A 27,123-nucleotide genomic window follows, 5' to 3' on the forward strand; every position below is an offset into this window, starting at 1 on the left:
CGCTGCTTTGCAGAGAGCCTGATGTGGGGCTCAATCCCAGGACCCTGGGATCATGACCTGAGCCGAAGGCAGAGGCTTTAACCCACTGAGCCACCCAGGCACCCCCCAGACCCAATCTTTAACCCCAAGGAAAAGGTCTGAATGAGTGCTGTCTAGCTCTGCTGGGGAAGGCATGCTAAAGCCAAACTTCACAAACACTTCTAGGCATTGGGGAATGGTCCAGCTAACTGAGCTCAAAGAGCTAGAGTTTTCCCCAGCAAAGAAGCACCCTCTCAACAAACTAAAGGAAATTAAAGATGTATTATTACCAGTAATTGGTTTTAGGAAATTTCTTTCAGCTTCACAACTATCAACATTTTGAGCAAACATACTAGAGAAAGCTTCTTTTAATGTAAAGTGCCAGACAATTAATATTTTAGGCTTCAAGGGGTATCTGGTCTTTTACCTCTGCCACTATGTGTTTGAAAAGCAGCCATAGATAATTTGGAGATGCATATGTTCCAACAAAACATCATTTACAAACACAAGCACGCTAGATTTAGTATGCAGGCTACAGTTCACAAAGCCGTGTGCAAAAGGAAAGGTTCCCTTGACAAGAAAAAGAAATTGTTGTCAAGTAAAGATGTTCCATGGGTATGCAGCCAAAGTAGAAGGAAATAAGTATCAAGGTGTATCAGTCAATTAATAATAACAGAAATAAATTATAATAATAAGTTATTGTTCTGGATTCTGTGATGGTTATGGTATTTTTTTGTGGGGGATCTTTTCTCATACTAAATAACTATTTGTTTTTGTATTTAATTTTGGATTCCTTTTTTGAAGAGTCCCTCCAAATTGTCTACATTTCAGGCCACAAAACCCAGATCAGCCTTATTTGGGGTAAGAATATGATGCATCAATTAAAGGAAAGGACTCTGTACCTAAAGAAAAATGAATTATCTAAGTCAAGATATTCCTTTTGCCTAACTAAACTTAGTGTAGTATCTTTTTAACATACAATGACCTTACTCACATAAGAAAACTGTGGCCATGCAACTTCAAAAAGTCACTCAATTAAAAAACGTGTGAAAGGCCAATGGGTATGTTATGTGTGTATATGGATGGGTTGCAAGTCATTTATAGTCAACCTTCTATCCAAAGTAAAAATCCTTCATATAATATTCCTAATAGATGATTAAATAACATTTGCTTGAATGTTTGCTGTAATGTAGAGTTCGAAACTTGAGGGGAAAAAATAAACTCTTATTGTTGAGCAACTCAGGAAAGTAATACTGAACCTAAACCTGTTTTCCTAGCAATTCCTACTCACAGGTATTTAAATTTTTAGTCATTCATTTAAGTATCTGTTGAACATGAACATGTGCTATGTGATAAGCACAGGGCTAGTTACTGTAACTATGATGCTACAAAACTAGAGATGCAAACTGTTCCCCACTAACTGCAGCATACTTTTACTGCATACAGTATACCATTTAATGGTAATAACATCTTCACTTTCATGAAGATGTGCTCTAACAACCCAACCTCTCAGGTCATCTCTTTTTCAGCAAGAATTTATTTTGATTATCTTCATCTGACCTGACTTACGGATTCCTTATCAGTCTGGTAAAATGAAATAGATAACATTTACATGTGATCTGAACACTGCAGAACTTTAACAAAATAATGGAGGAAATCATTTGTTAACAATTACAGAAAGAAATCCATGTGCAGCCTCATTCTCCTCGTGCAGCCTCATTCTCCTTATCACATGGTATACAGAAGACACATGGGACTTTCTCTAAATCATTACCCACTCTCATCCCGATCTTCCATTTCAATTCTGTGCTCTCCAAAACACCCTCTCTGACCCTCCATTTACCTGGCTAATTCTGTTCACCTTTCAAACCTCAGTTCAGATGTCATCTACCATATCCCTTCCCTGACTTCCTCAAAAAGTGTTATAACTTAACCAACTGTTAGTATCCCACTATTTATTAGAATAAGCAACATGAGCTTGCCTAACAAGACACTTTAGTTAGCTTCAGTCATCAAAACTCAGAAGAAGGGTGCCTCGGTGGCCCGGTGGGTTAAGCCTCTGCCTTCGGCTCAGGTCATGATCTCAGGGTTCTAGAATCGAGCCCCGCATTGGGCTCTATTTCAGGGTCCTGGGATCGAGCCCCACATTGGGCTCTATCTCAGGGTCCTGGGATTGAGCCCCACATTGGGCTCTATCTCAGGGTCCTGGGATTGAGCCCCACATTGGGCTCAATCTCAGGGTCCTGGATTGAGCCCTGCATTGGGCTCTCTGCTTGGTGGGGAACCTTCCTCTCTGCCTGCCTTTCTTTCTGCCTACCTCTCTGCCTACTTGTGATCTCTCTCTATCAAATAAATAAATAAAATCTTAAAAAAAAACCCACAAAAACCTCAGGAAGAAGTAATAAGCAGTTTTTCCTTTCACTGGGCCTTACCAAGAAGATTCTCATCAAAAGTCAGTGGACTGCTTAGGTCATTAATCCTCTCAAACTACACTAATGGTCAGGTTAAACATTTTTTAGTGGACAGGAAATGCTAGAGAATAAAATGAAATACAGACTTTAAAAGTCTGTAAGAAGCAAACATGTTGAAAAACAAAGCTCATTAAAAAAGAATATAGTCAATAGTACTGGGAATATAGTCAATAATATTGTAATAATGTTGCATGGTGATAGATGGTAACTACACTTTTGGTGGTGAGCATATATATGTTGTACACCTGAACCTAATATAAGATTGTATGTCAACTATACTTCAACATAAATAAAGAAATGAACACACACTTGGAATAGGAAAAATTATGATCTCTGATGTAGTTAATTCAAGAGTTTTCCCACAAGCATATATAGGTACTAATAATAATTCTCTGAAAGGAAGTCTAGTTGAGTGCTACTGGACAGCAGATCTACCACAAATCCTCTGCAACTGAGCCCACATGCTCAGAAAATACAGGCAAGCATTACTCAAACAATCTTGATTATACAAAACAGTAACAGATCTACAAAATACTGAGATAAAAGTATGTAATTTAACAGGAATGAGAAATTACATAAACAAAGATAATATACACTGTGAAAGAAGAGCTATAACTGGCAATAACACTAAAAAAGTTGTCTTAACCATAGGCAAAATGAATAAATTCATAAGATAAACCATGATACGACAACTTGTATCCTACAATAATGATGTATTTCCTTTGGAGCAAGGAAACATAGCATAATAAAATATATGGAACCCAAACTGTTAACATAGATGACCTGATTTATCATACAGAAGTTAAAATAAGTTTAGTTTAATAATGTGTTTGGTCTATTTACTAAACCATACTAAAAGAGTAACACATTTAGAAAGCCTCCCATCAAAATCACTGGAATACTTCAAATCTTACATTTGTTAATTCAGATATTCAGAACCTTAATATTATCCAAAATTATTCAAGCAACTGGAATTTTCTAGGTCATCAAGAAAAATAACCACTCAACTCATTAAATTCAGCTACACAATGAGATACTATACAGCTGCTAAAAAAAAAATGAAGAGGCTCTAAGTAATGAAAAAATTCTCAAGCAATATTGGTACATGAGAAGAAAGCAAGCTATAAAATGAAAGATACAGTATGTTAACATTTGTGCACAACAGCAGGAGCAAGATTCAATATTTGCCTCAGTATGCATAAAACTGGAAAGGGACACAGTTGCTAGCTGTTTTGTGTACGTACAGGTGTTTTGCAAGGGAAGAAAGGATAGGCAAATGCAAGATCGGATGGAAAATAAACTTTTACTATCATAGATTTTGATTTTAAACTATGTGACTCTTTTAGCCTTTCAAAAAACTAAATACTGATTTGAAAATACAAAAAAGAAAGAAAAAGACCTGTTCAAGTCATATCATGGTATAAGTATGGGGATAGTTAAAAAGGTCTTTGAGAACTGTAATTCAGGAGAATTTCTAGTAGCTTTTTAAAAAGCCTTCCCCTTAAAACTTAAAAGTGAATACTGCTAAAAATAACATATTATACTAACATAACATAGCATCTGAAAGCATAAAGTAATAAAAAAGCAAAGGCTTTGGCTACTGTAAAGAGATAGCCTATGACTGTAATGAAGGCCAAAGTCTACGATTTCTTTCACAAACTTTCCCTGAGTCTTCTGAACTCTTAAAGATGATTACTCAGGAGAAACAAGTTTAAATAAAATTCAATTGGCTTTGTTTTCCCTATTTGTTATTCTATATGCAGCAACTCATGATTATCCCAACTTTTATTGTCACAAGGATGTGTGTACATATTATATATACATACATATATATGTGTATGTACATATATACATGCACTTTTGTACACATTATATATTATATACATACACACATTTAATTTGCTTGACTTTCATATGTACAATCAAGGTGGGGGGAAAGACATGCAAAGAGAAGGTTAATCTGAGAGTAAACCAGCAGTTTAAATTCAACATACAACCTAAAGACTTTAAATTCAACATTTGAGACTCTCTCATACATTATGAGTAAGAATTAGAAAAGAAAAAAAAGGAAAGACAAAAACCTTCCTAAAGTTGTTTTTAAGATTTATACTTTATGTAACCAGACTTACTATGGTGATCCCTTTGCAATGTATATAAATACTGAGTTACTATGCTGTATGCTGAAACTAATATGAAATTGTATTTCAATTATTCTTCAATTAAAAATTTTATATTTATTAACAATTTCAGACTTAAAATTATAATGCAAAAACATTAATAATAATCTACTCAATAATTTGAAAAATCATTTATTTAATAAACTAGGTTTGGGGGCGCCTGGGTGGCTGTGGGTTAAAGCCTCTGCCTTCAGCTCAGGTCGTGATCTTGGGGTCCTGGGATCGAGCCCCACATCGGGCTCTCTGCTCAGTGGGGAGCCTGCTTCCTCCTCTCTCTTTCTGCCTGCCTCTCTGCCTACTTGTAATCTCTGTCAAATGAATAAATAAAAAAAAAAAATCTTTAAAACAAAACAAAAAACTAGGTTTTATATACTTCCTCAGAAAGCTCAATATTGCTAGTTTCAAAAGGCATTTTTTACTCAAATGCATGAACCAATATTTCTAACTCCAGTTACCATCACTGAAACTGAATGAACATGCCTAACTAGATGCTTGACTGCCATTAGCAGGAGTCAGGAGCAGACTATATTAAAATAAAAGGAGGATCATGTTATTTTTTCTTTTAAAACATCTTTACTATTAATAAACCATAAACTTGGGGGGCAGGGAAAAATGTTAGGATTTTATATAATTCTACTCTCTAATATTACACTAAGTGCAGCTATAAAGGCAAAAACAACAAGCTAATGATTTTCTCTCTAAATGGAATGGGTGGCCTGGATCCCATGTAAATATTTAATAACTTGAATGGTTTACTTTTTTAATGCTTAAGTTATTTGGGAACTAATTAACTTTGAGCCAAACAGATTTTACAATGTTACTGACCTCTCCAGGTGAGTGCCTTATCTGGTGGCTAGGCAGAAAAGGTGGAAGGGTGCTATTAGGTTCTAGATTCCTTTCTGCTCTTTGGAGCTGCACTAATAAGGAGGTCAATAGCCACATGTAGCTATTTCAAGTTGGAAACTCAGGTCCTTGGTCATACTCTAGCCACGTTTCAAATGCTCAGCAGCCATCGGTAACCACTTAATAAATGGTACAGAATATGCCCTTATTTTTTAAAAAAGGTTTCCTTTTTTCTTTAAACATTTTTTTAAAAGATTATTTATTTATTTATTTATTTGACAGACAGATCACAAGTAGGCAGAGAGGCAAGCAGAGAGAGAGGGGGAAGCAGGCTTCCTGCTGAGCACAGAGCCCAATTCGGGGCTCGATCCCATGGGATCATGACCTGAGCCAAAGGCAGAGGCTTAACCCACTGAGCTACCCAGGTGCCCCTAAAAAAAAAGTTTCATTGGACAGTACTGCTCTGGAAAAACCTAAGGAAGAGATTTTATATAAATACTTTCTTAAAGTAAGACACGGAATTTATAAGATCAAGAGTAGAACAGAGTTGGGATCATTAAACAAGGAATATTCATAATAAAAAGAATAAAACCATATTTATTCACAAAATGTCTGGCTAACTTAGAGACTAAGTTTGAACAGGACATTAAATTCAATTTAACTGAAATTTATTACAATTTAATTAATATTTATTACATGCTGAAATAGAAAAACAATTAAGAGATGGTCTCTGTCTTTGATGAGACAATAATCTAGTTAGGGAGATATGTTTAAAAAAATAACAAAGTATGCTACCAAGTAAAAATGTACCACCTATAATGTACCCAAATGAAAGCAGAAATCACATGCTCTGGGAAGGCTGAAAAGCAAACCTTGAATTCTCACTGGGGACAAGGTGAGGGCAGAGAATCAGAGATGTCTGAGGGAAGAAAAATGTGAGGACTAAAGCATACATTCTGGGATAGATCCCACCACTTATTTGCTAAGTGACTTTAGGTGATTATGCACTTCTCTTCCATATCCATTTCCTGATCTGTAAAATGGGGATAATATTACTAACTTCATTTTGTGTTATAGAGTAAATCAGTTAATTCATGTAAAGTGCTCTGAACAACATCTTCATCACAGGGTGATTAAAATTAAATAAAATAATACAGAAAGTACTTAGAAAATTGCAGGTCATTGTACTTAATGTTAATTATTATGACACTGCTATTATCAGATTATTTCCAATCAGATCATTTTAAAGCTCTACTACTAGCTTATAGAAACTAGTAATTAGAGGACTAATATTTCCTGTTTTTAGCAAGTTGGTCAATTAAAATAAGGAGAAACAGAAGAACCCTAAGCTTGCAAAAATGTGAAAGACACCCTTACACCTCTACAGTCTGCAAATCTAGGATCAGAATTATAACTAAAAAAGCACCTCAGTTACAGTAAAATTTTTTTAAGATTTTATTTATTTATTTGAGAGATAGAGAGTAAGCGAGAGTGTTCATTTGAGCTGGGGAAGCAGCAGACGGACAGGGATAAGCTGACTCCGCACTATGCGCAAAGCCCAACATGGAGTTTGATCCCAGAACCCTGAAATCATGACCTGAGCCAAAATCAAGAGCCTGACACTCAAACAACTGAGCCGCCTACGCACCCCCAGTTTAAGGATGGCATCTCAAATAGGTGTAGGTCAGTGACACACCAAATAAACAACCAAGTACTACATCTCAACAGAATTTTCACTAACTTTTACACACATGGTAAACCTATCTTAAGCAGGGACTGCCTGTCCCCATCCTGAATATTTCTGAGATTAGAAACGCACTGCCTCTCCACAGTATTTTATATGCATTTGCACTCATTCATTAGCTCAACTAAATTGAAAGGGGTGTCTATCTTAGAATCATATTAATTATTGCCACATTACCAAAATTATTTTAAATACTTTTTCAGGAAGGTAGAAATTGCTAATCTGTAGTATTTATATTATTTTTAGAAGAATGACAACAGTTCTTGTCATTTCCATTAGTCATTTTAAACATCAATATGAAATGGTGAAAACCCCAATTAATGCATCCCCATTTCTAATATTCACAAACCAGAGGAATTTGCTTCCATTTCAACCTCCATTAACAGAAGAGAGAGTCAAATCTTATCCATCATCACTAAATTGACTTGGAACCTTTTTCATAATGTCAATGTACAATGATCTGATTATTGTAGTTTTATCAAAATCTTAAAAGTCAGGGGGCGCCTGCTTGGCTCAGTTGGTTAAGCAGCTGCCTTCAGCTTAGGCCATGGTTCCAGAGTCCTGGGATGGAGCCCCACATCAGGCTTCCTGCTTAGCAGGGAGCCTGCTTCTCTCTCTCCCTCTGCCTGCTGCTCTGCTTACTTGCGTTCTCTATCTCTCTGTCAAATAAATAAAATCTTAAAAAAAAAAATCTTAAAAGTCAGGTATGCTGGACGAACATTTTTCTTTTTTCAAGATTGTTTTGGCTATTCTAGGTCCTCTGAATTTCCATCTAAATTTAAAAAAAAAGTGTTTCAACTCTTTCCTTCTAGGATTTTGGTTGGGACTGTGTTAAATCTATTGATCAATTTGGGGAGAATGCGTTTTGTAACAATACTGAGTTTTTCAACCTATGAACATGTCTCAGTATTCATTTATTTCTAGATATTTTTATATGCTATTATAAATGTTGTTTAAAATTTTTATTTTCTAATTGTTAACATATACAAGTATGTAATACATTGACCTTGCATCCTGAAACCAGTTAAATCTATTAAATTCAATTATTAGTTCCAGTAGCCTTTTTTTAATAGATTCTGTATTATTTTTAGATTCTGTAATATTTTTATGCATACAACCATGTCTTCTATGAATGAATAACGGAAGTTTTATTTTTTTTCCCCTCCCTATCTTTATGCCTTTTATTATTCCTGCCTTATTTACCTAGCTTAGATTTCTAATACAATCTTGAATATTAGTGGTAAGAAAAGACATTCTATCCTTGTTCTTGATATTGGTGCAGGAAAGTATGCTTTTGTCACAGATGTCCTTTTTCAAATTTAGGAGGTTGCTGTTCATGCTTAGTTTTATGAGAACTTTTATCATGAATAGTATTCAATTTTGTCAGCTGCTTCTTCTCCATCTATTGAGATGATCTACATGATTCTTTTTTCTATTTTGTTAATGAGGTAAAGTACATTGATGACCCCTCTTGGTCATGATGATTCTTTTTTATGAATTATAATTATTAAATGAGTAACTATATGGAAAAAAATAAAACTCTAAAGAAAAAAATAGCATTCTACCCATTCTGCATTCCATATACAACAATTAATTGGAGATGAAAAAATTAGAAATGAAAACCTAAACATAAAAAGTCAGCACCACAAAACTTCTAGAAGAAGCATTTAACTATCACTGTAACCTTGGCATAGGCAAAGACTTCTTAGAACACAAAAAGCATTTTCCGGAAAAAAAAAAAAAAAGGTAAATTACTTCCTCAAAACTAAAAAATCTAACCCATCAATAGACATGACTTAGAAAATAACTAGGCAAACCACAGAAAATATTTGAGGTACATAAATGGCCTTGTGTCCAGAATATATAAAGCACTCCTAAGTCATTAATAAACAGATAACTCACTAAATATATGAATAAGAGTTGAAAAGCTACATTAAAAACCAAAGATACATAAATGGACAATAAATACATGAAAGTTACTCAACATCATTAACTGTCAGGGAAATGCAAATAAAAAACCCTCTGAGACACTATTTCACACCTACTGGGATGGCCAAAATAAAAAAGACTGACCATACCTAGTATTGACAAAGACGGGGAATAATTAGAAGTCAAAGTGTGAAATGGTCAAAGTGTGAAATGGCACTAGCCACTTAGAGAACTATCTGAAAGATTGTTATAAAAGATAAATATGGACTGCCTGGGTGGCTCAGTGGGTTAAGCCTCTGCCATGCTCAGGTCATGATCTCAGGGTCCTGGGATCGAGTCCCAAATCGGGCTCTCTGCTGGGCAGGGAGCCTGCTTCCTCCTCCCTCCCTCTCTCTCTCTACCTGACTCTCTGACTACTTGTGATCTCTCTCTGTCAAATAAATAAAAATCTAAAAAAAAAAAAAAAAGATAAATATACATCTTCCTACCACGTGATTCTTCTCCTAGATATTTACCACAAAGAAATAAAAACATGCATGACATAAGAAACTTGTACAAGAACATTCACAGAAACCTTATTTATAACTGTCCCAAATGGGAAATAACTTAAATATCCATCTATAGGAGAATGCATAAGTAAACTATGATATATTCTTCAATGGAACGCCATCGACCAATAAAAACAAATACCTATGCAATAACACAAATGAATCTCAAAAACATGCTGAGTGAAAGAAGTCAAACAGACAAAACCTAAGCCATTGTGACAGAAATCAAAAAGTGATTGCTAGGGATAGGGGGTGAAGGAGAGGTAAGAATTAGAAAGTAATTGGTTGGACAGAGACACAGAAAACTCTTTTATTTTTTTTAAAGATTTTATTTACTTATTTGACAGACAGAGATCACAAGTAGGCAGAGAGGCAGGCAGAGAGAGAGGGGGAAGCAGGCTCCCTGCCGAGCAGAGACCCATGCAGGGATGCGGGGCTCGTCCCAGGACCCTGAGATCATGACCTGAGCCGAAGGCAGAAGCTTTAACCCACTGAGCCACCCAGGCACCCCTTAAGAGATATTCTTAATCTTTGTTTTTTAGGGGGGTGCTGGATACACAAGTGTATCACATGTCAAAATTCATCAATTTTAGTATTTAGGTATATACAAATTAAGTATATAAATCTGTGTTTTATTGTTACGTAAATTATACCTCAATTGTTTTAAAAGTGAAAAATACCTTACCGTGATGAGTTTTAAAAACAAACTACCAAATTACTTCTATGTTTGACACGAAGTTGTTTGCAAGGTGACTAGACAAAATAAGGGGAAAGTTGTAACAATAAATATTAACACAACTTTCTTGCTTTATTCAAGAAAAACCCATAAAATCCTACTTTATAAGGGAGATACATAAAACTTTGTTATACTTATTTTCTCATTCATTCACTTTCATTTTATTTTTATTTGATCTTTCCCCAAGATTTTAATTAAATTCAAATTGATTAATATATAGTACAGTATTAGTTTCAGGAATAGAATCTAGTGACCCATCATATAACTCCAGTGCTCCTGACAAGTGCCCACCTTAATGCCCATCACCCATTTACCCCATCTCCCCAACCTCCTACCCTTGACCCTCAGTTTATTCTCTATAGTTAAGAGTCTCTTATGGTTTGGTCCCTCTCTACTTTTATCTTATTTTATTCTTCCTTTCCTTCCCCTATGTTTGTTTCTGAAATTCAACATGAGTGAAATCATAGGATATTTGTCTTTCTCTGACTTACTTCGCTTAGCATAATATACTCTAGTTTCATCCGTGTCATTGCAAATGGCATGATTTCATTCTTTTTTGATAGCTGAGTAACATTCCATTGTATATCTATATACCATTTCTTCTTTATCCATTTATCAGCTGAAAGATACTTGGACTCTTTCCATACTTTACTGTCGATTCATTCACTTTCACTTTAAAATTGAAAAATCTCTAATACTTAAGAAAAATCATATCCAGGACTCAGGAAAATCATATCCAGGACTCAGGAAAATTTAAGAAAACAGAACATTTTTATGGAATTAAATTTTAAAAAACTATTGCTATTTATATTTGTTTAATGTTACTTAGTATTAATGGTCCCATAGGTAGGCTTACATAGCAATTGGGCACTTTGAAGAACTACAAAGAATACACTAGATTATCCTAATAAAAGGCACAAGGACAGCGTAATTTGGCAATATAAAGTCAAATCTTAAGTATGCTTATCCCTTTAAGCAACTCTATTTCTTTGAAATTATCACAGTAAAACAACAGATCAAGACAGATGGAATATAGGTATACACACAAATATTAGGGAGAATACTAGCAGAAATAAAAAGAAAAAAGAAAAGAGAAAATTAACTATCTATTCTAGGAAGCTGGTCAATCTTCTTTAACGTGTCCCTCCACTGAAAACAGTATATTTACTGACATGAAACAATGTTAATAAAAAATTAGTATCTATATTTGTTTGGGGGGTGTTTGCTGAGAGTAAGTACACCTTTTTATTTATCATTCAGTAATTCATGAAAAACAAAACCTAGAAGGATATACACAAAAATATTAACAAGAGTTATTTCTGGGTTTATAGATGATTTTCCATTTTTATGATTACTACCTAATGAACTGCTGAAGTATGCACTCCCCAGTAGACACAGTAAGTGAATCACATAAGCAATTTCAAATTTTCTAGTAGCCAATATGTAAATAAAGAGTAGATGAAATTAATTTTAATAAATTTAACTGAAAATATTTCTTAAACTGTCATTTCAGCATGTAATCAATATTAAAATCTTTTTTTTTTTTAAGTTTATTTATTTAAGGGATGCCTGGGTGGCTCAGTGGATTAAGTATCTGCCTTCAGCTCAGGTCATGATCTCAGAGTCCTGGGATCAAGCCCCACATCAAGCTCTCTGCTCAGCAGGGAGTCTGCTTTTCTCTCTACCTCTGCCTGCCACTCCCCATGCTTGTGCTCTCTGTCAAATGAATAAATAAAATCTTTAAAAAAAAAAAGTTTATTTATTTAAGCAATCTCTATACCCAACATGGGGCTCGAACTCATGACCCCGAAATCAAAAATCACATACTGTTCTGACTGAGCTAGCCATGCATTTCAATATTAAAATCTTAGTGAAATATTTTGCATTCTTTTTTGTACTAAGTCTTAGAAATCCAGTGTGTATACCATAGTTACTGTACATATCAATTTGAACTAATAATAGTTCAAGTGCTCAACAGTCACATGTGGTTAGTGGCTACCAGGTACATTATCATACAGTGAAGGTCTTAATCTCTATAATAAACACTATATTTTTAATGAAAAGGAGAAGTCATTTTTTAAATAGTCACTTGACTGCTATCAGAGACCTTTTCCCAAAGTCTCACACCTGAATATTACATAATTTTTTGAGTTATTCATACTGTTTCCTAGCATTTTGTGGGAAAATTCTGTTTTTAGAAATGAACAGGTTGGTCTGAGCTCATGGAAGAAAGGTACAATACAAAAATTTAAAAATGTAGCACTAACAGTCTTTCAGTATAGAAGTGGGTGTATGCATAAAACCAGTTCCCTGATTTCTACATGTCCTAAATAGTAAATTCCTGATGGTTAAATTCAATACATATTAACTGCTTAGCTATATACTATGAACATTATTTCAAGGTCTTTTAATGCGATATTTAAAATTATGCACAGTATGTTTAATTGAATAAAGAATTAAAATAACTTCTGCTTCAGAAACTTCTCTGAGTTCTCCTAAAAAATAAGAAAAAGATCATAATCATTAGATGCATCAAAACAGCTTGAAAAATTAAGGATTCTTTCAGTATTTAAGTAAACCTAAGAATTCCTACCAGAGGAATCTTCTCCTCCTATCAGAAGTAAGAACTGCATCAAATGTCTCAGAAGCCATACAAACAAGAGAGTGGTGTAAAATATTTAAAGTGCTAAAAGAAAAACCCACCAATCTACAATTCTGTATTCAGCAAAATTAGCCTCAAAAGTGGTTAAGTACTTTTTAAGACAAACAGAAATTGAATTTGTTCCCACTAGACAAGAAGCCTACCTACAATAAGTACTAAAAATTCTTTAGAGGGAAGTAAGTGAAATGTCAGAAATGTGAATATACTTGTAAGAAGAAAGGGTTAGAGAAAGAATAAATGAAGATTAAATAAAATCTTTTATTTTTCTTATTTTTAATTGCTCTAACACATAACAGCAACAATGTATTTAGTGATTATGGCTTATAGATCAGTGAAATGAATGAAAGCAATGTTATAAGGGATGACATGGAAGAATTGGGAGTACTCTGTCATAAGGTACTTACACTAGTCATGAGGCAATACTGTTATTTGATACTGGACTTAGAAGACTGACTATAACTGTATACTGCAGGATGTAGGGGAGCCACTAAAAAAAATTTTTTTTAAGAAATACAATTGATATGTTGAGAGGAAAGAAAATGGAATCATATAAAATGCTCAATTAAAACCAAACAACGCTTGGGGCACCTGGGTAGCTCAGTCAGTTAAGCCCCCAACTCCTGGTTTCAGCTCAGGGCACAATCTGGCACTCCTAACATCAAGCCCCACACTGGGCTCTGAGCTGAGTGCAGAGTCTGCTTCAGATTCTCTCTCCCTATCTCCCTCCCCCCACTCACATGTACACATGCTCCCTCTCTCTCTAAAATAAATAAATATCTTTTAAAAAGACAAAGCAGAAAAAGAGCAGAAGAGGAAAAAAAGAAACAAAGAACAAGGGCAACAAACATAAAATAACAATATGGTAGACTTAATCCAATTATATCAGTAATCACTTTAAATGTAAGTGGTCTAAATATACTAATTAAAAGGGAGTGACTGTCAGAGTGGATTAAAAAGGAGAGCCAAGTGTATGTTGTTTACAAAAAAAAAAAATTTAATTATAAAGACACAGATAATTAAAAGCAAAAAGAAAAATATACCATGCCAATACTACATGAAAGAAAGCTGGAGTAGCTATATTAATTTTGGGCAAAGCATGCTTTAGAGTGGGACACTTGGGTGGCTCAGTCAGTTAAGCATCTGCCTCCCACTCAGGTCATGTCATGAGTCCTACATCGGCTCCTTGCTCAGCAGGAAGCCTGCTTCTTCCTCTCCCTCTGCCTGGTGCTCCCCCTGCTTGGGGTGGGGGGGGCATGCTTTAGAGCAAGGAAGATTATCGGGAATAAAGAGGAACATTACATAATGATAAGGAGACCAATTCTCAGGAAGATATAACAATATTTAATATGTCTGCATTTAACAACAGAGCATTAAAATACATGAGGCAAAAGCTGACAGAACTGCAAGAAAAAAGAGATGAATCCACTATTTAAGTTGGAGACTCCAACATTATTCAATCAATAACTGACAGATCTAATAGGCAGAAAATCAGTGAGGACTCAACACTATTATTCGCTGGTAAGCAGGATCTAGTTCACATTTATAGAATACTTCATTCAACAGCAAAATATACATTCCTCTCAGGTCCACAAGGAATAATCACCGAGCGAGACATGATTCTGGGCCATAAAACACAACTTAAATTTGAAAGAGTACCTGGGTGGCTCAGTCAGTTAAGCATCTGCCTTTGGCTCAGGCCATGATCCCCAGGTTCTAGGGCTGAGCCCCATGTATGGCTCCCTGCTGAGCAGGGAGTCTGCTTCTCCCTCCCTGCTCCCCCCACTCCAATCAGGATCTGTCTCTTTCAATAGTAAATAAAATCTTTTAAAAAATAAAAATTAAAAAATAACAGAAATCATGCAAAGCAGACAACAATGTAGAAATCAATAAAAGAAATTTTCAAAATATTTGGAGTTAAACATATTGCTATATAACACAGGATTTTAAAAGGCTTTGAGAAATTAATTTTTAAAAATTATTTATTTGTTTGAAAGTGAGAGAGTGGGGAGAGAGAGCGAGCGTGCACATAAATGGTGGGAAGGGGCAGAGGGAGAGGGAGAAACAGACTCCCCACTAAGCAAGGAGCCCTAAACAGGGCTCAATCCCAACCCTGGGACCACGACCTGAGCCAAAGGCAGATGCTTAAACAACTGAGGCACCCAGGTGCCCCAGGTCTTGAGAAATTTAAAAAATAATGTGGAGTTAAATGAAAATGAAAATATAACTTACCAAAATTTGTGGCATGAAGCAAAACAGCACTTAGAGAGAAATTTATAGCACTGAATGCACATAAAAGTGAAAAAAAAAAAGGGCAACAGTCACATTAAACCATTAAGGAGAGTGTTATATGAAGCCTAACTATACTGGAGGCTTAGAGGGGTAAAAGAGTATTTTAACTTTTGATGCTGTATAGTGCATTGTGTATGTGTATGTTTTAAACAATGAGTGTAAGTGGACATGACTTTTACACTCTAAAACAACTTTAAATGGCTAATACATATGGTAAGAAAATCATAAAACTACAGAATGAAATAAGAACTAAACAGTAAATAAAAGACTTGCTTTGTAATGGGAAGCCATAATATGTCAATTCTTCCTAACTTCATCTACAAATTGAATGCTATTCCAAATCAAAGCAAATATTTTCTGGTGAGGGACAGAGATGGTAGGTAAGTCTTAAAAAAATACAAAGCATAGGCACATAAAAATAGCCAGAAGATACTGAAAAGGAGAGTAATGAGGGGCTTAATGATAATCAAACTCTACCATCATTATAAAGTTACATTCATTAAAACTTCTGTAACAGGCAAAGAAATAAATAGAAGAGAATGCAAAAACACATGTAAGTACATCTGGAAATTTAGTAAATAATAAAGGTTGCATTTCAAATGGATGAAAGAAAAAATTGTTCAATAAATGGTATTGGGACAACCAGCCATTTGTAAAAATATAAAGCTGGATTTCTTCTATACTCATTTTCCAAAGTCATTTCCAGAAAGATCGAAGATAAAATGTTCAAAATATAACCACAAAGGTAAGAAAATTGAGTAAATATTTTTGAAATTCTAAGCTAGGGCAGTATTAAATGAAAGCTTGGAATAACAGAAAGATTATTATATCTAACTATACAAAACTTCAAATCCCGTGCAACGAACAGAAACACCAAATATACTTCTGTCAAAAGATAAATGACAAATTGCCAAAAAAAAAAAAATACTGTAATATACAGTAACTATCCCTAAAGAGTTCTTCAAATAACTAAGGAAAAAAAAAAACAACAGAAAAACTGGTCTAAAGACAAGAATAATTCACAGAAGAAGTATCAATATCCAGACATGAAAAAATATTTAACTTCACTAAAAACTACAAATCAAACACAATTTTTTTTTTGGCCAGTAAAACTGTCAAGATGGAAATGATTTTGAAATACTAATATTGGTAAGAATATATGGAGTTTAGAAACAACTGCTTTGGAAGACAATCCAGCAGTATGTATTAAAATATATATAATTATTTTATTTATTTTACTTTATTTATTTATTTATTTGAAAGAGAGAGAATGAGAGAGAGAGAAAAAAAACAAGAAGGGGAGGGTCAGAGGGTGAATCAGAGGCTTCTCAGAGGCTGAGCAGGGAGCCTGGATGGCGACTTGATCCTGGGACTCCAGAACCATGACCTGAGCCAAAGGCAGTCGCTTAACCAACGGAGCCACCCAGGCGCCCAATACACTTTCTAAAGATTTTATTTATTCATCTGACAAGGAGAGAGCACAAGCAAGGGGAGCAGCAGGCAGAGAGAGAGGGAGAAGCAGGCTCCCCGCTGAGCAGGGAGCCTGATGTGGGACTGATCCCAGGGCCCTGGCTGGGATCATAACCTGAGTGGACGGCAGACGCTTAACTAACTGAGACACCCAGGTGTCCCTATAGCACTTTTTCTAAAGGCAAAAACTTGGAAAGTAAAAAATACCTAATGTCCAGGACTGAATTATGTCTCCTTAAAAGATATATTGAAGTTCTAACACCTGTATCTACAAATGGACCTTACTTTCAAAGTGCAGCTTTGCAAACGTAACAACGTTAAAATGAGTTCATTAGGGCTGACATTAATCCAATGACTGGTGTCCTTGTAAGAGAAAACACAGACAGGTAGAGAACACCATGTGATTACACAGGTAGAGATTAGAGTCATGAATCTCTAAGCCAAGGAACATCAAGGATTGCCAGCAATGCCAGAAGCTAGGAGAGAGGCATGAGACAAATTCTCTCAGTGCCTCCAGAAGGAACCAACTCTGCTAACACCCTGATTTCTGACTGCTAGCCTCCAAAGTAAGCAAGAATAAATTTGCCTTTTAAGCTACCTAGTTTGTGATACTTTGTTATGGTAGCCCCAGAAAACGAATACACCTATCAATAGTTACAATAAGTTACAAGAAACTCACAAAACGGAGGAAGTAGTAATAAAAACTACACAACAGATATATATGAAGATGGAAATATATGAAAGATATATTAATATAAGTGAAAAAATTAAGTTTCAGAACAGCATATATAATACCATTTTTCAGATAAATTAAAGAGAATTTATCCCTCCAACAAGAGGGAGAATCTTTCCCTCCAACTCCTCACTGAAATCCACCCTTCTCAAATACTGGCCAAGTCAAATATGGGTTAGACTACTTCCCTCTGTGATCCTGACCTGCACTGACACCTTCATAGACTGAATTCACTCCCAAGGCCTCAATAATCAACACTGCAAAGGAATCCAAAAGCTCTAGTCCTACAGTCTCTACTATTTAACCATTACTATCAGGAGTTTCTGTTGTCATCTGGAATTTACACAGCCAACTAAACATTGCCATTTTTTTTCTTCAAAATATTTTTATTACACAGCCATGGCACGGCAACTAGATTTCATCTTTGCGAACCTGGACTGATCGGTAGTGGCTGCCTGTAGGGATATGCTAAGTATTCAGAGACCACATGTGGACAAAGTAGGAAAAAATGCCATGAGTGATAGGTGGTGTCTGCCATATGCACAAAGACAATGGATTTACTCTACCTCATAACCCTTCTTTTGTTCCAGATGCTGCTACAATTCAGGTTCGTTAGCCAGGCCAGGTCAGCTGAGATAATGAATATGAGAATATTTACTAAACTTTAAACCATTACTGAATTATTTCCACTATGAATGTAATTTCTAGTTTTCCCCATCTCTAGATCCTTCCAGCTTGATACTTTTTGAATCAAAGATCTTTTTGACCTCTTACTACTTAAGAACTGAATCTCAACATATAAGTCTGAAGGTCAAGGTCCTTCAAAATCTGGCCTCAATTTACCCTTCAAACTTATCATTCGTTGTGTTCTCAAGCAAACACCATTTTAGCCAAGCCAGTCTATTTAATATTTCCTAATATTCTTGCAAATTATAGTCTGAACTTACGTTATTTCCCTCAACTTGAACTGAGCTGCTTCCTTGTTCCTGACAATTTAAGGACATTTAAAGTCCTCATGTTCAAGCTCCACAATGATGTACCAAAACCCATGGTAATCTAACTTTCCTCTTTATTATTTAAATCTTTGTATGTGCTGGCTTGTAAAACGTACCTTTTTGTGCATGATTTTTGTCTTTCCCAGCTAAGGCATAAGGACTAAATCTTCCTTACTCCTTTCATGTATTCTAAGATACTGAGAAGATGTTATGTTCTCAGTAAGTCCTCGGTACTTGATCATGATGACATTTCATTAATAAAAAGAGAGGAAGTCATCTGGGTTTCTAACTAGCTTTATGAATTACATACAAAGCAATCAACTCCTTCACTATAAATGAAAATTTCTTAGACATTTAAGGATCCTCTAATATTTTGCGGCAACAGAATTATTCATCACAGTGGAGGAACAGTATTACTTAAAATCTTTTATTCTGGAACCAAAGACATGATAAACAAACAATTTCACCTCTATCCTAATAATTAAAAATACTAGATTTAGCTTCTCCAAATCTAATATAAAATTTAACTTTAAAATGAAACTTGGAAAACATTTCATTGTCCAAAGACTACTGTATGTTTAGCTTATAATTTTGATCGCATATCATTTTTAATAGCATTTTATATTCCTAGGTATCTCTCATATTTCCCTTTTGTTTGAATTTATTTGGTGTTCAAAGAGCACCCCTTTCACAAAGACAGATTTCTATAGTAATCTTCAGATCAAGTTAAAAATAAGTTTAAAAAATCACTATGGCAGAGGAACCAAGGGGCCAAGGAAACTGAGAAACTAAGGAAACTAACAGAAACTCATAGTAACTGAACTATTAAGTCACTACAAATCTTTCATTTAATTCCATTTTCTAAAGGTGGCTTTTCTAGATTTCCCTCTTCAATACTATTCTAAACGCAATTATTTGGTCTCTTTAAAAAAGGGTCATAACTCCTCCACAAAACATTAACTCCAAAGTGAAACTAATGTCTAATTAATTTCACTCTATATTGATATTATAGTCATTAATCCTCCACTATTAAGAATGCTGATAGAGATACGATAGATATAACAAATAAAAACAGGATATATTTCTCTTACATGTATTTATGAAGAGTTAAATACACCAAATGTCTTCTAATTACTAATACATAACCACTTAAAAGTACTAGACTGTTCATTCATACACCACTAAGAGTTACAGTTACAGTTAACAATATATATTACAGTAGACAAGAATGTATGAACTTGTTTTGCTTCCAAAACCTTTAGTGAAAGTGACCTCTATCCTGGGTTCTATAAACTCCCAGACAGATCAACTTTCAATTAATTAATAACTTCTATCTGCTCTTTTATACCTCAACTTTGAATTCGTTTCTTTAAAATGACCAAGCCACGCGTGCCCGGGTGGCTCAGTGGTTAATTGTCCACCTTTGGCTCAGGTCATGATCCCAGGGTCCTGGGATAGATGGGCTCCCTGCTCTCAGCAGGAAGCCTGTGTGTCCCTCTTCCATTCCCCCTACTTGTGTTCCCTCTCTCGCTATCTCTCTGTCAAAACATAAATAAAAATATTTAAAAATAGTAATAAAATAATAAAAATAAAATAAAATGACCAAGTCAGTTCACTATAACTGTTGAATCTAACACTTAAACAAAAACTTTTTAAACTCTTCTTTACCTTCTTTCACATGCTTCTCCAAACAGCCAGAACACTTTAGAAGTGGCAGGTACTCCAAGTGCTATACATACATTATAGCATTATTCTCTGAAATCCTTGAGTAAGCCCATTTTACAAATCTAGACATTAAGGCTCATATTGGCTAAGAAACTTGACAATAAGCTAAGAATTACAAGAAATAGGATTTATAACCCAAATCTACTAGATTCTTCTAAATCTCCTCCTATACTTAGAGTTTATCCCATATGACACACACTTTTATAATCATCTTTTCCCACCATACTAGACAAGGTTGCCTTCTCTGCCTCGTATATTCCAAATCCCATAAATATTAACCTTCTTTCTCTTCCAATACTCAAGGCGAAATACATTCTCAGCCCTAACTTCCCACCAGTGCTGCCTTAATTCAGGCCTTCATCAAAACAATGATCCTAATAGGCACCTCTTCCTATAAACCTACTGAAGAATTTAAAACAGAAACAAAGTAACTATTGGGACAGCTACCATTACCACCTGTATTCAGCATCTGACTTAAACCATTCTGTTTTTGTTTTGTTGTTTTTTTTTTAAGATTTTATTTATTTATTTGACAGACAGAGATCACAAGTAGGCAGAGAGGCAGGCAGAGAGAGAGAGGAGGAAGTGGCCTCCCTGCCAAGCAGAGAGCCTGATGTGGGACTCAATCCCAGGACCCTGAGATCATGACCTGAGCCGAAGGCAGAGGCTTAACCCACTAAGCCACCCAGGCGCCCAACCATTCTGTTCTAATAGAGGAAGATTTAAGTACAAATACAACCTGCATCAGAAACTGAAGACTTTAACAACCTGAGCAATGAGAAATACTAAATGAGCTCCTAAGGAATAAAAGAGTTAGCAAGTATAATTAATTAATAAGTGTTCAGTGATCTGTATACTAGATGTTATAAAAATTATAGAAAACTACATAGGCTTAAGGTCTAATCTCCCAGAATTACATACAGGGTGAGAAAACAAACCGAAAAACTAACAAAAGAATATAAGCAAGTTAAAACAAGTACTGAGGAATCAAGAAATGAAGATTTAAAATGGTCAATAAAAATGGCTCCTTAAGCACCACTAAATCTTGAAATAAACCAGGTCAGCATGGTAGAAACAAGCAGCAGTCAACATTACTAACCTCAACCCAAAGATGGTTGTAGAGAGCTAGTATAAGGTTTTACTTTTCCCAATCCTGAATTTCTTTTTCAGGACTACGTATATTAAACTTCACTTGGCAAGATGGCATATACTCTACAGAAAGTAAGTTAAATCACAGTACAACAGAACTAACTACAAAATAAGACCTGACAGTCCCTTTTTTTTTTTTTTACAGATTTTATTTATTTATTAATAATATCTCACACAGAGATAGTGTGAGAGCACAAATGGGGAGGAGAGGGAGCAGGAGGTCCCCTGCTGAGCAGGGAGCCCGAGGTAGAGTCCATCCCAGGACCTGAGCAGAAGGCAGAGGCTTAACCAACTGAGCCAGCCAGGTACCCCAAGACCTGATAATCTTGATGGGTTTTTTGATAACCTTGTTTTTAAACTCTTAATTGTTCTAAGAAAATACCCCAGCTAATGAATTGCATCAGAACTACTTAAGTAAAAGTACTTAACATATACTGACTTATTACATATAACTTTAAGTGAAACCTCATCTTTCACAAAATCTATTCTTTAAAACTGTGGCAAAATAAATTTAAGATTCACCTCTTCCATTAAACCAATCACCAACCTGGAGTCTAATACAAGACATATTTCCACTTAGCTAAGTATGCATGTTTCTGCATACTTTTTCTGCTGGTGGTTATACCTGACTCTAACCTAATTCTCTTCCCTCACCAACTAAATCTAAGTGGAATGAAATCCTACTAAAAGACTTTTTAATTGTCCTGGAATTCCCACCAGCAGTGCCTTAATTTAGGCCCTCAAATCTCATGTACACTACTGTTAAATACTTACCTGATCTCCTTTGTCTCCACTCTTAGAACTGTCAATCCACCTTCTATAGCACCTTCAACTTTCCCCCCAACTTTCTAACAGTCATACCTGATCTGATACTGGTGTACTAACCAGTGCAAAACTTCATCAACTGTATCTCTTACATCTATGAAATATACACTGATACCTTATTAGAGACAGTCTATACTAAAACAAACAAGACAAAACAAAACAAAAAAAATCTTTTTTAAAATTTAAACTTAACTCACAAAATATACACCCAAGAGTAAAGGGAAACAAACATTTCAAATGTGTTTCAGGATTACCCTATCAGAAAACAGTAAATTTCATATATGTTAAAGTCTCCTGTTAAGCCTGCTAAAAATAGAAATGCCCAAATTCTACCTCAGACTCACTGAATATTATCTAGGAATTCCAGCTAGCAATATTTGTAATCTCCACAATGTTTCTAATGCATACCTAAATTTGAGAACCAAGCAGAAATCCTCCTCGCTTTGTAACAAACTACTAGTAGGCCTCCAACTTTCCAAGATGTTTCATTTCTCTCATCAACCTGGGAGCATATACTAATCTTAAATAGTCAGGTATCACCCACCCTAAAAAACTTTAATCCATCCTCTTTTAAACTCCTAAACTTTTGCAAAAAACAAACAAACAAACAAAAAACCACCAACCATCCATATATTTACATAGGTCCTCCTAATCCGCAAAGTCATCCCATCAGACAGTATCCCTATTTTAGAAATGAGAAAATCAATTCTACCACAGGAAGTTAAAAGAAAAAAAAAAAAAAAAGAAAGAAAGAAACAAGAACAAAACTTGTCCTAAGTGACCAAATGAGTTTGAACTCTGGTGTGCTGACTACAAGCCAAGACATTCTGCATTGTGACATGCAGCATTTTACACATCATTCTGAAGTACTGACTTACTCATCAGTTTACTTACTTGTCTCCCTTTTGAGACAGTGAAGCTCCTTGAAGGCAGGCATCTACCCGGATTTTGACCTCAACATTTAGTTACTCAATATATATTTGTTGAGTCAAAGAAGGAATGCAGCTCCGCCAGAACTGGGACTATAACTACGTATGTTTCATTCCTTGAACTCTTAGATATGGCTCTGAATACACATCTTCCTTAACAAATCTGGTCTGACTTGTAAACGTTACTGCTGATTTTTTTTAAATGAGATAACCTATTGCACTATTATTTTAAGCTTAAAAAAAAAAACTGCATAGTCAGCAAAGAAGAAAAAAAAGAATCGTTAAAAATTAAAATAGTCGGGGCACCTGGGTGGCTCAGTGGGTTAAAGCCTCTGCCTTCGGCTCAGGTCATGGTCTCAAGGTCCTGGGATGGAGCCCCGCATCGGGTTCTCTCTGCTCAGCAGGGAGCCTGCTTCCCCCTCTCTCTCTGTCTGCCTCTCTACTTGTGATCTCTCTCTGTCAAATAAATAAATAAATAATCTTTTAAAAAAAATTTAAAATAGTCTTACTTTACTCAAGTAACTGGAGACTTCAAATATTAAAAGTTAATCTTCACAATAATTTCATACCACTAGAGTGTGGTTTTAAATGACAAATTCAAAAGGTAAAGGTGATGAGTAATAGATGACATAAAGATATTGAGCACTGAATACTGATGGCTCATTCTGCAATCCACTTATGCTAACCAGAAAGCAAGACTGTCTCAATGACAGTATTCTTTCACATCTTTTTTTTGAAACCAGTAAACATTACAGGTAAGCACAGAGCAATTAGTCAGTGTACTCGTGTTTAAATGTAATGTCCTTCCTGCCTAAAGTTAATGTACCTGGTATGTAAAACATAATACAACTACTTCCTTTCTGACACAGATTACATAGCAAACGAAAATAAACCAGTGAAATTTTAATCTTTTTTTCATTTGCAGGTAATGTAACATTTAAAGAGCCAGAGATTTTCCTAAACTGAAAATATACAAAAGTTAGTGCTGCTTTAAGAATCTCACACTCCAATTGTATCAAGTTCTGATGGAAAAAAAAAGAAGTGATTATTGCTTCTGCATGACTTTTTGAAATAAATCAATAACAAGTAAGAGAAAAACCCTTCCGTAACAACATGATGTAGTGGAAAGTACAACAAACTAGGCATCAGGAGTCCTGGTTTTCTAGTTCTGGTTACATTACTAAACTGCTGTGTGACTTAGGGTTCACTGCCTCAGTTTTCTCATTTGTTTAAAAGCAGTGGGGGGGGGGGGGACTTGATTATTCTTAAAGTCGTTTCCCAAAATACTGATTTTAAACCAGTCCTCTTATTTCATTCTTCTAATCAGCAAAATATAAAACACATCTAAATTAAATGTAATGATTCAATCTCCAAGAGGATACAAAAGGTTGACTCCTGTAAAGTTAACAATTAACCCATAAGGTAACTTTCCAGAAATTGTCTAATCTTAACTTCTTAAACAAGCAGACGTAGCCTAGCTTGACATATTTAACACTACTAAGAAAAGTTGTAAAATGGTACTGCTCTGTGGACATTTCAGTAGGGGTTTCCTGGGTCGCCGCGGCACAGACAGTGCAGGTGCTAACACGCAAAAGAGGGGAGAAAGAGACCCAAACAGCGTTTGAACAAACTCAACCACAGTTCAACCCAGCCACCGCAGTAAGATGCAGCCTGACAAGGCCTACACCACAGAGCAGAACCTCCCCACCCCCAGAAGTGCCAGCAGCCAATGTAATGAATGCTTCCGTCAACAACACACATTCCCCTTCCCACAGCAGAACTGCTTGCTCCCAACCGGCCATCTGGGGTTGGAACAGGCCGCACAGCACCAACCTAAGAATCACTCTCAGGCCCCCAAAGGCCAAGAACTACTAGAGATTGCGGTTCCCCTGCGCATGGTTGTGGGGAGAGCAGCACCTCCTCCCACCAATGGGGAAAAAAAAATCAGTGGGGAGGAGAGCAGAAACCAGGCCTGGGCGAGATTGCTGGAGAAATAAACGCTGGTTCTCTGCAAATGGGGATTAGTAGCATTTCCTGCCCTCATTCTGAACCGATGCACTCGACTTCATTCCCTCCTGGGATCCTAAAGGGGGATCAAACACCCCAATCTGGTCCTCTTCATTCATATCTGGGCTTCATTCCTTGACCTACCCACTCCTGAACCTCAGCCATTGTGAAAGAAGGTAACCCCAAATCAAGCAGTAGGAGGTGAGGTGAGGGCCAGTACAGAGGCCCGGTTTTTAAGACCGAGCAGCTCGTGCAAGAATAAAATCCCCTTGTGGCCTGAGAGCAAAGTTTGAACCAGCAGCAAGAGCGCAGACCCGGGCCCGGCCAGGCAGGGTTCCAGGACAGGCCTGCGGAGGTGACACTTTCCTGCTCACGGGCAGCTTCGGGAGGAGGTGTCCGGCGGCCCCGGCCCGCAGTGCCCGTACCCAGGGAGCCGGCTAGCTGGAGGCCTGGCCGGCAGCCGGACCCTCCCCGCGCCGCTCCCGCCTTCTTCCCCACTCCCACTTCCCGGGCCCGTGAGGTAACGTCGGGGAGGGGATGGCGACGCGCGGGTCTCGGCCACTGACCACACATTTCTTGCCCAGGAAGGTGAAGAGAGACTCATTCTCCTGCGGGGTGAGCAGCAAGGACCCCACATTGGTGACCCTCCGCGGTGGCGGCGGCTGCTGCTGGCCGGAGCTCATGGTTTCGCTGGCGGGGTTGCGAGTCCAGGGCCGTCTCCCGCGAGTAGGCGAGCGCTCTTTCCCCTCTCGGTGACAGGGGTAGGAGGAGGGGAATCAGAGGCGCAGCATCTCGCAGCTCCTCGGGCGCCGGGAGGAGGAGGCCACGGGAAGGAGGAGCCAACGACGAGCCGCGCAGAGAAAGGGAAGCTCCCGGCTCCCGCCTGGCTAGGCTCCGGCCGGATGGCCGTTGTCTTCGTTCTCTGGCGACTGCGCTAAACTCCCAACTCCTCCTCCAAACCTTCTTCGGCGGCAGCAGCGGCGGCCGTGGCGGCCGCACAATCCAACATGGCAGCGGGGGCGGACGAGACCACAGGACGCAGGACGCGGGGGAGCGCGCCGGAAACGCGCGGCTGCGGGCCGGGCCCCTGAGGAGCCCGCCCCCCCCCGCCGCGGCCGGCCTCACCGCGCCGGCCCGAGGCCCCGCCCCCTTCCGGCGGGGCGCGGGCTGCGAGGTGGGACGCGGAGCTGCGATCACGCGTACGGGTCCCGGCCTCTGGCCTCGCTCCTGTGGTGTTCGGGCCCGGCGGCAGCCGCCTGCAGCCGCCTGCAGGGAAGAGGGGCCGCCCGCCCCTGGGCCGCGGAAGGCACACCTTGGCTAAACGTCGGTGAAGACCCAGGTCCCCCCTCCCCAGAATAGCTCTTATTTTGGGGGCGCGGCAGCCGGACGTTAACATCGCGGGTCAAAAAGATCTGGAATCTGGAGACGTAAGACTGGAAAGAGGGGACGCGCTCCCTTGTGCTTCCTCGTCGGTTTCGGTCAGAGCCGCAGGTGCCTGGGGTTTCTCAAACTTTGTCCAAACTTCAACAGTGGGAGTGGAGGAACAAACAGGCCTCTCCCAGTATTGTGAAAGAGTGATCTTGCTGATGGATGTTAACAAAAACCAAACGCGCTTAAAAAAAAAAAAAAAAAAAAAATTTCTACCGCTTGCCTGGAGTGTTGCGTGGGATAAATGTATTTGGAACATTTAAATTCAATTTCTCTTCTCTGACGTGCCCTGAACACATTTTTCCCTGTCTTGTGAATTGGAAAATATGCTTCCTCCCCCTTCCCATCTTTTTCTTTCTCTCAACCCCCAAACACTCTTGTCTTTTTATCCAAAAGGAATGCACCCATTCGGGGATGTCACACAGGAAAATAGGTAGTCTGATTT

General features: G+C 37.3%; 1 protein-coding gene across 2 annotated transcripts in view; it reads right to left on the minus strand.

Annotated features, from left to right (window-relative positions):
* The window catches only part of WASL (WASP like actin nucleation promoting factor), a 68,411-nt gene extending 42,125 nt beyond the window's left edge, over nucleotides 1-26,286 (minus strand). The window contains exon 1 of one of the 2 annotated variants that reach the window (XM_047695162.1): nucleotides 25,817-26,286. In XM_047695162.1, coding sequence (XP_047551118.1) covers nucleotides 25,817-25,933 — 117 coding nt within the window. In that variant the 5' untranslated portion in view covers nucleotides 25,934-26,286. The remainder of the gene's footprint in view (nucleotides 1-25,816) is intronic. The other variant, XM_047695161.1, reaches the window with a different exon arrangement.
* Nucleotides 26,287-27,123: the final 837 nt, after the last annotated feature.

The sequence above is a fragment of the Lutra lutra genome, chromosome 11 (genome assembly GCF_902655055.1).
Source record: "Lutra lutra chromosome 11, mLutLut1.2, whole genome shotgun sequence".
NCBI lineage: Eukaryota > Metazoa > Chordata > Mammalia > Carnivora > Mustelidae > Lutra > Lutra lutra.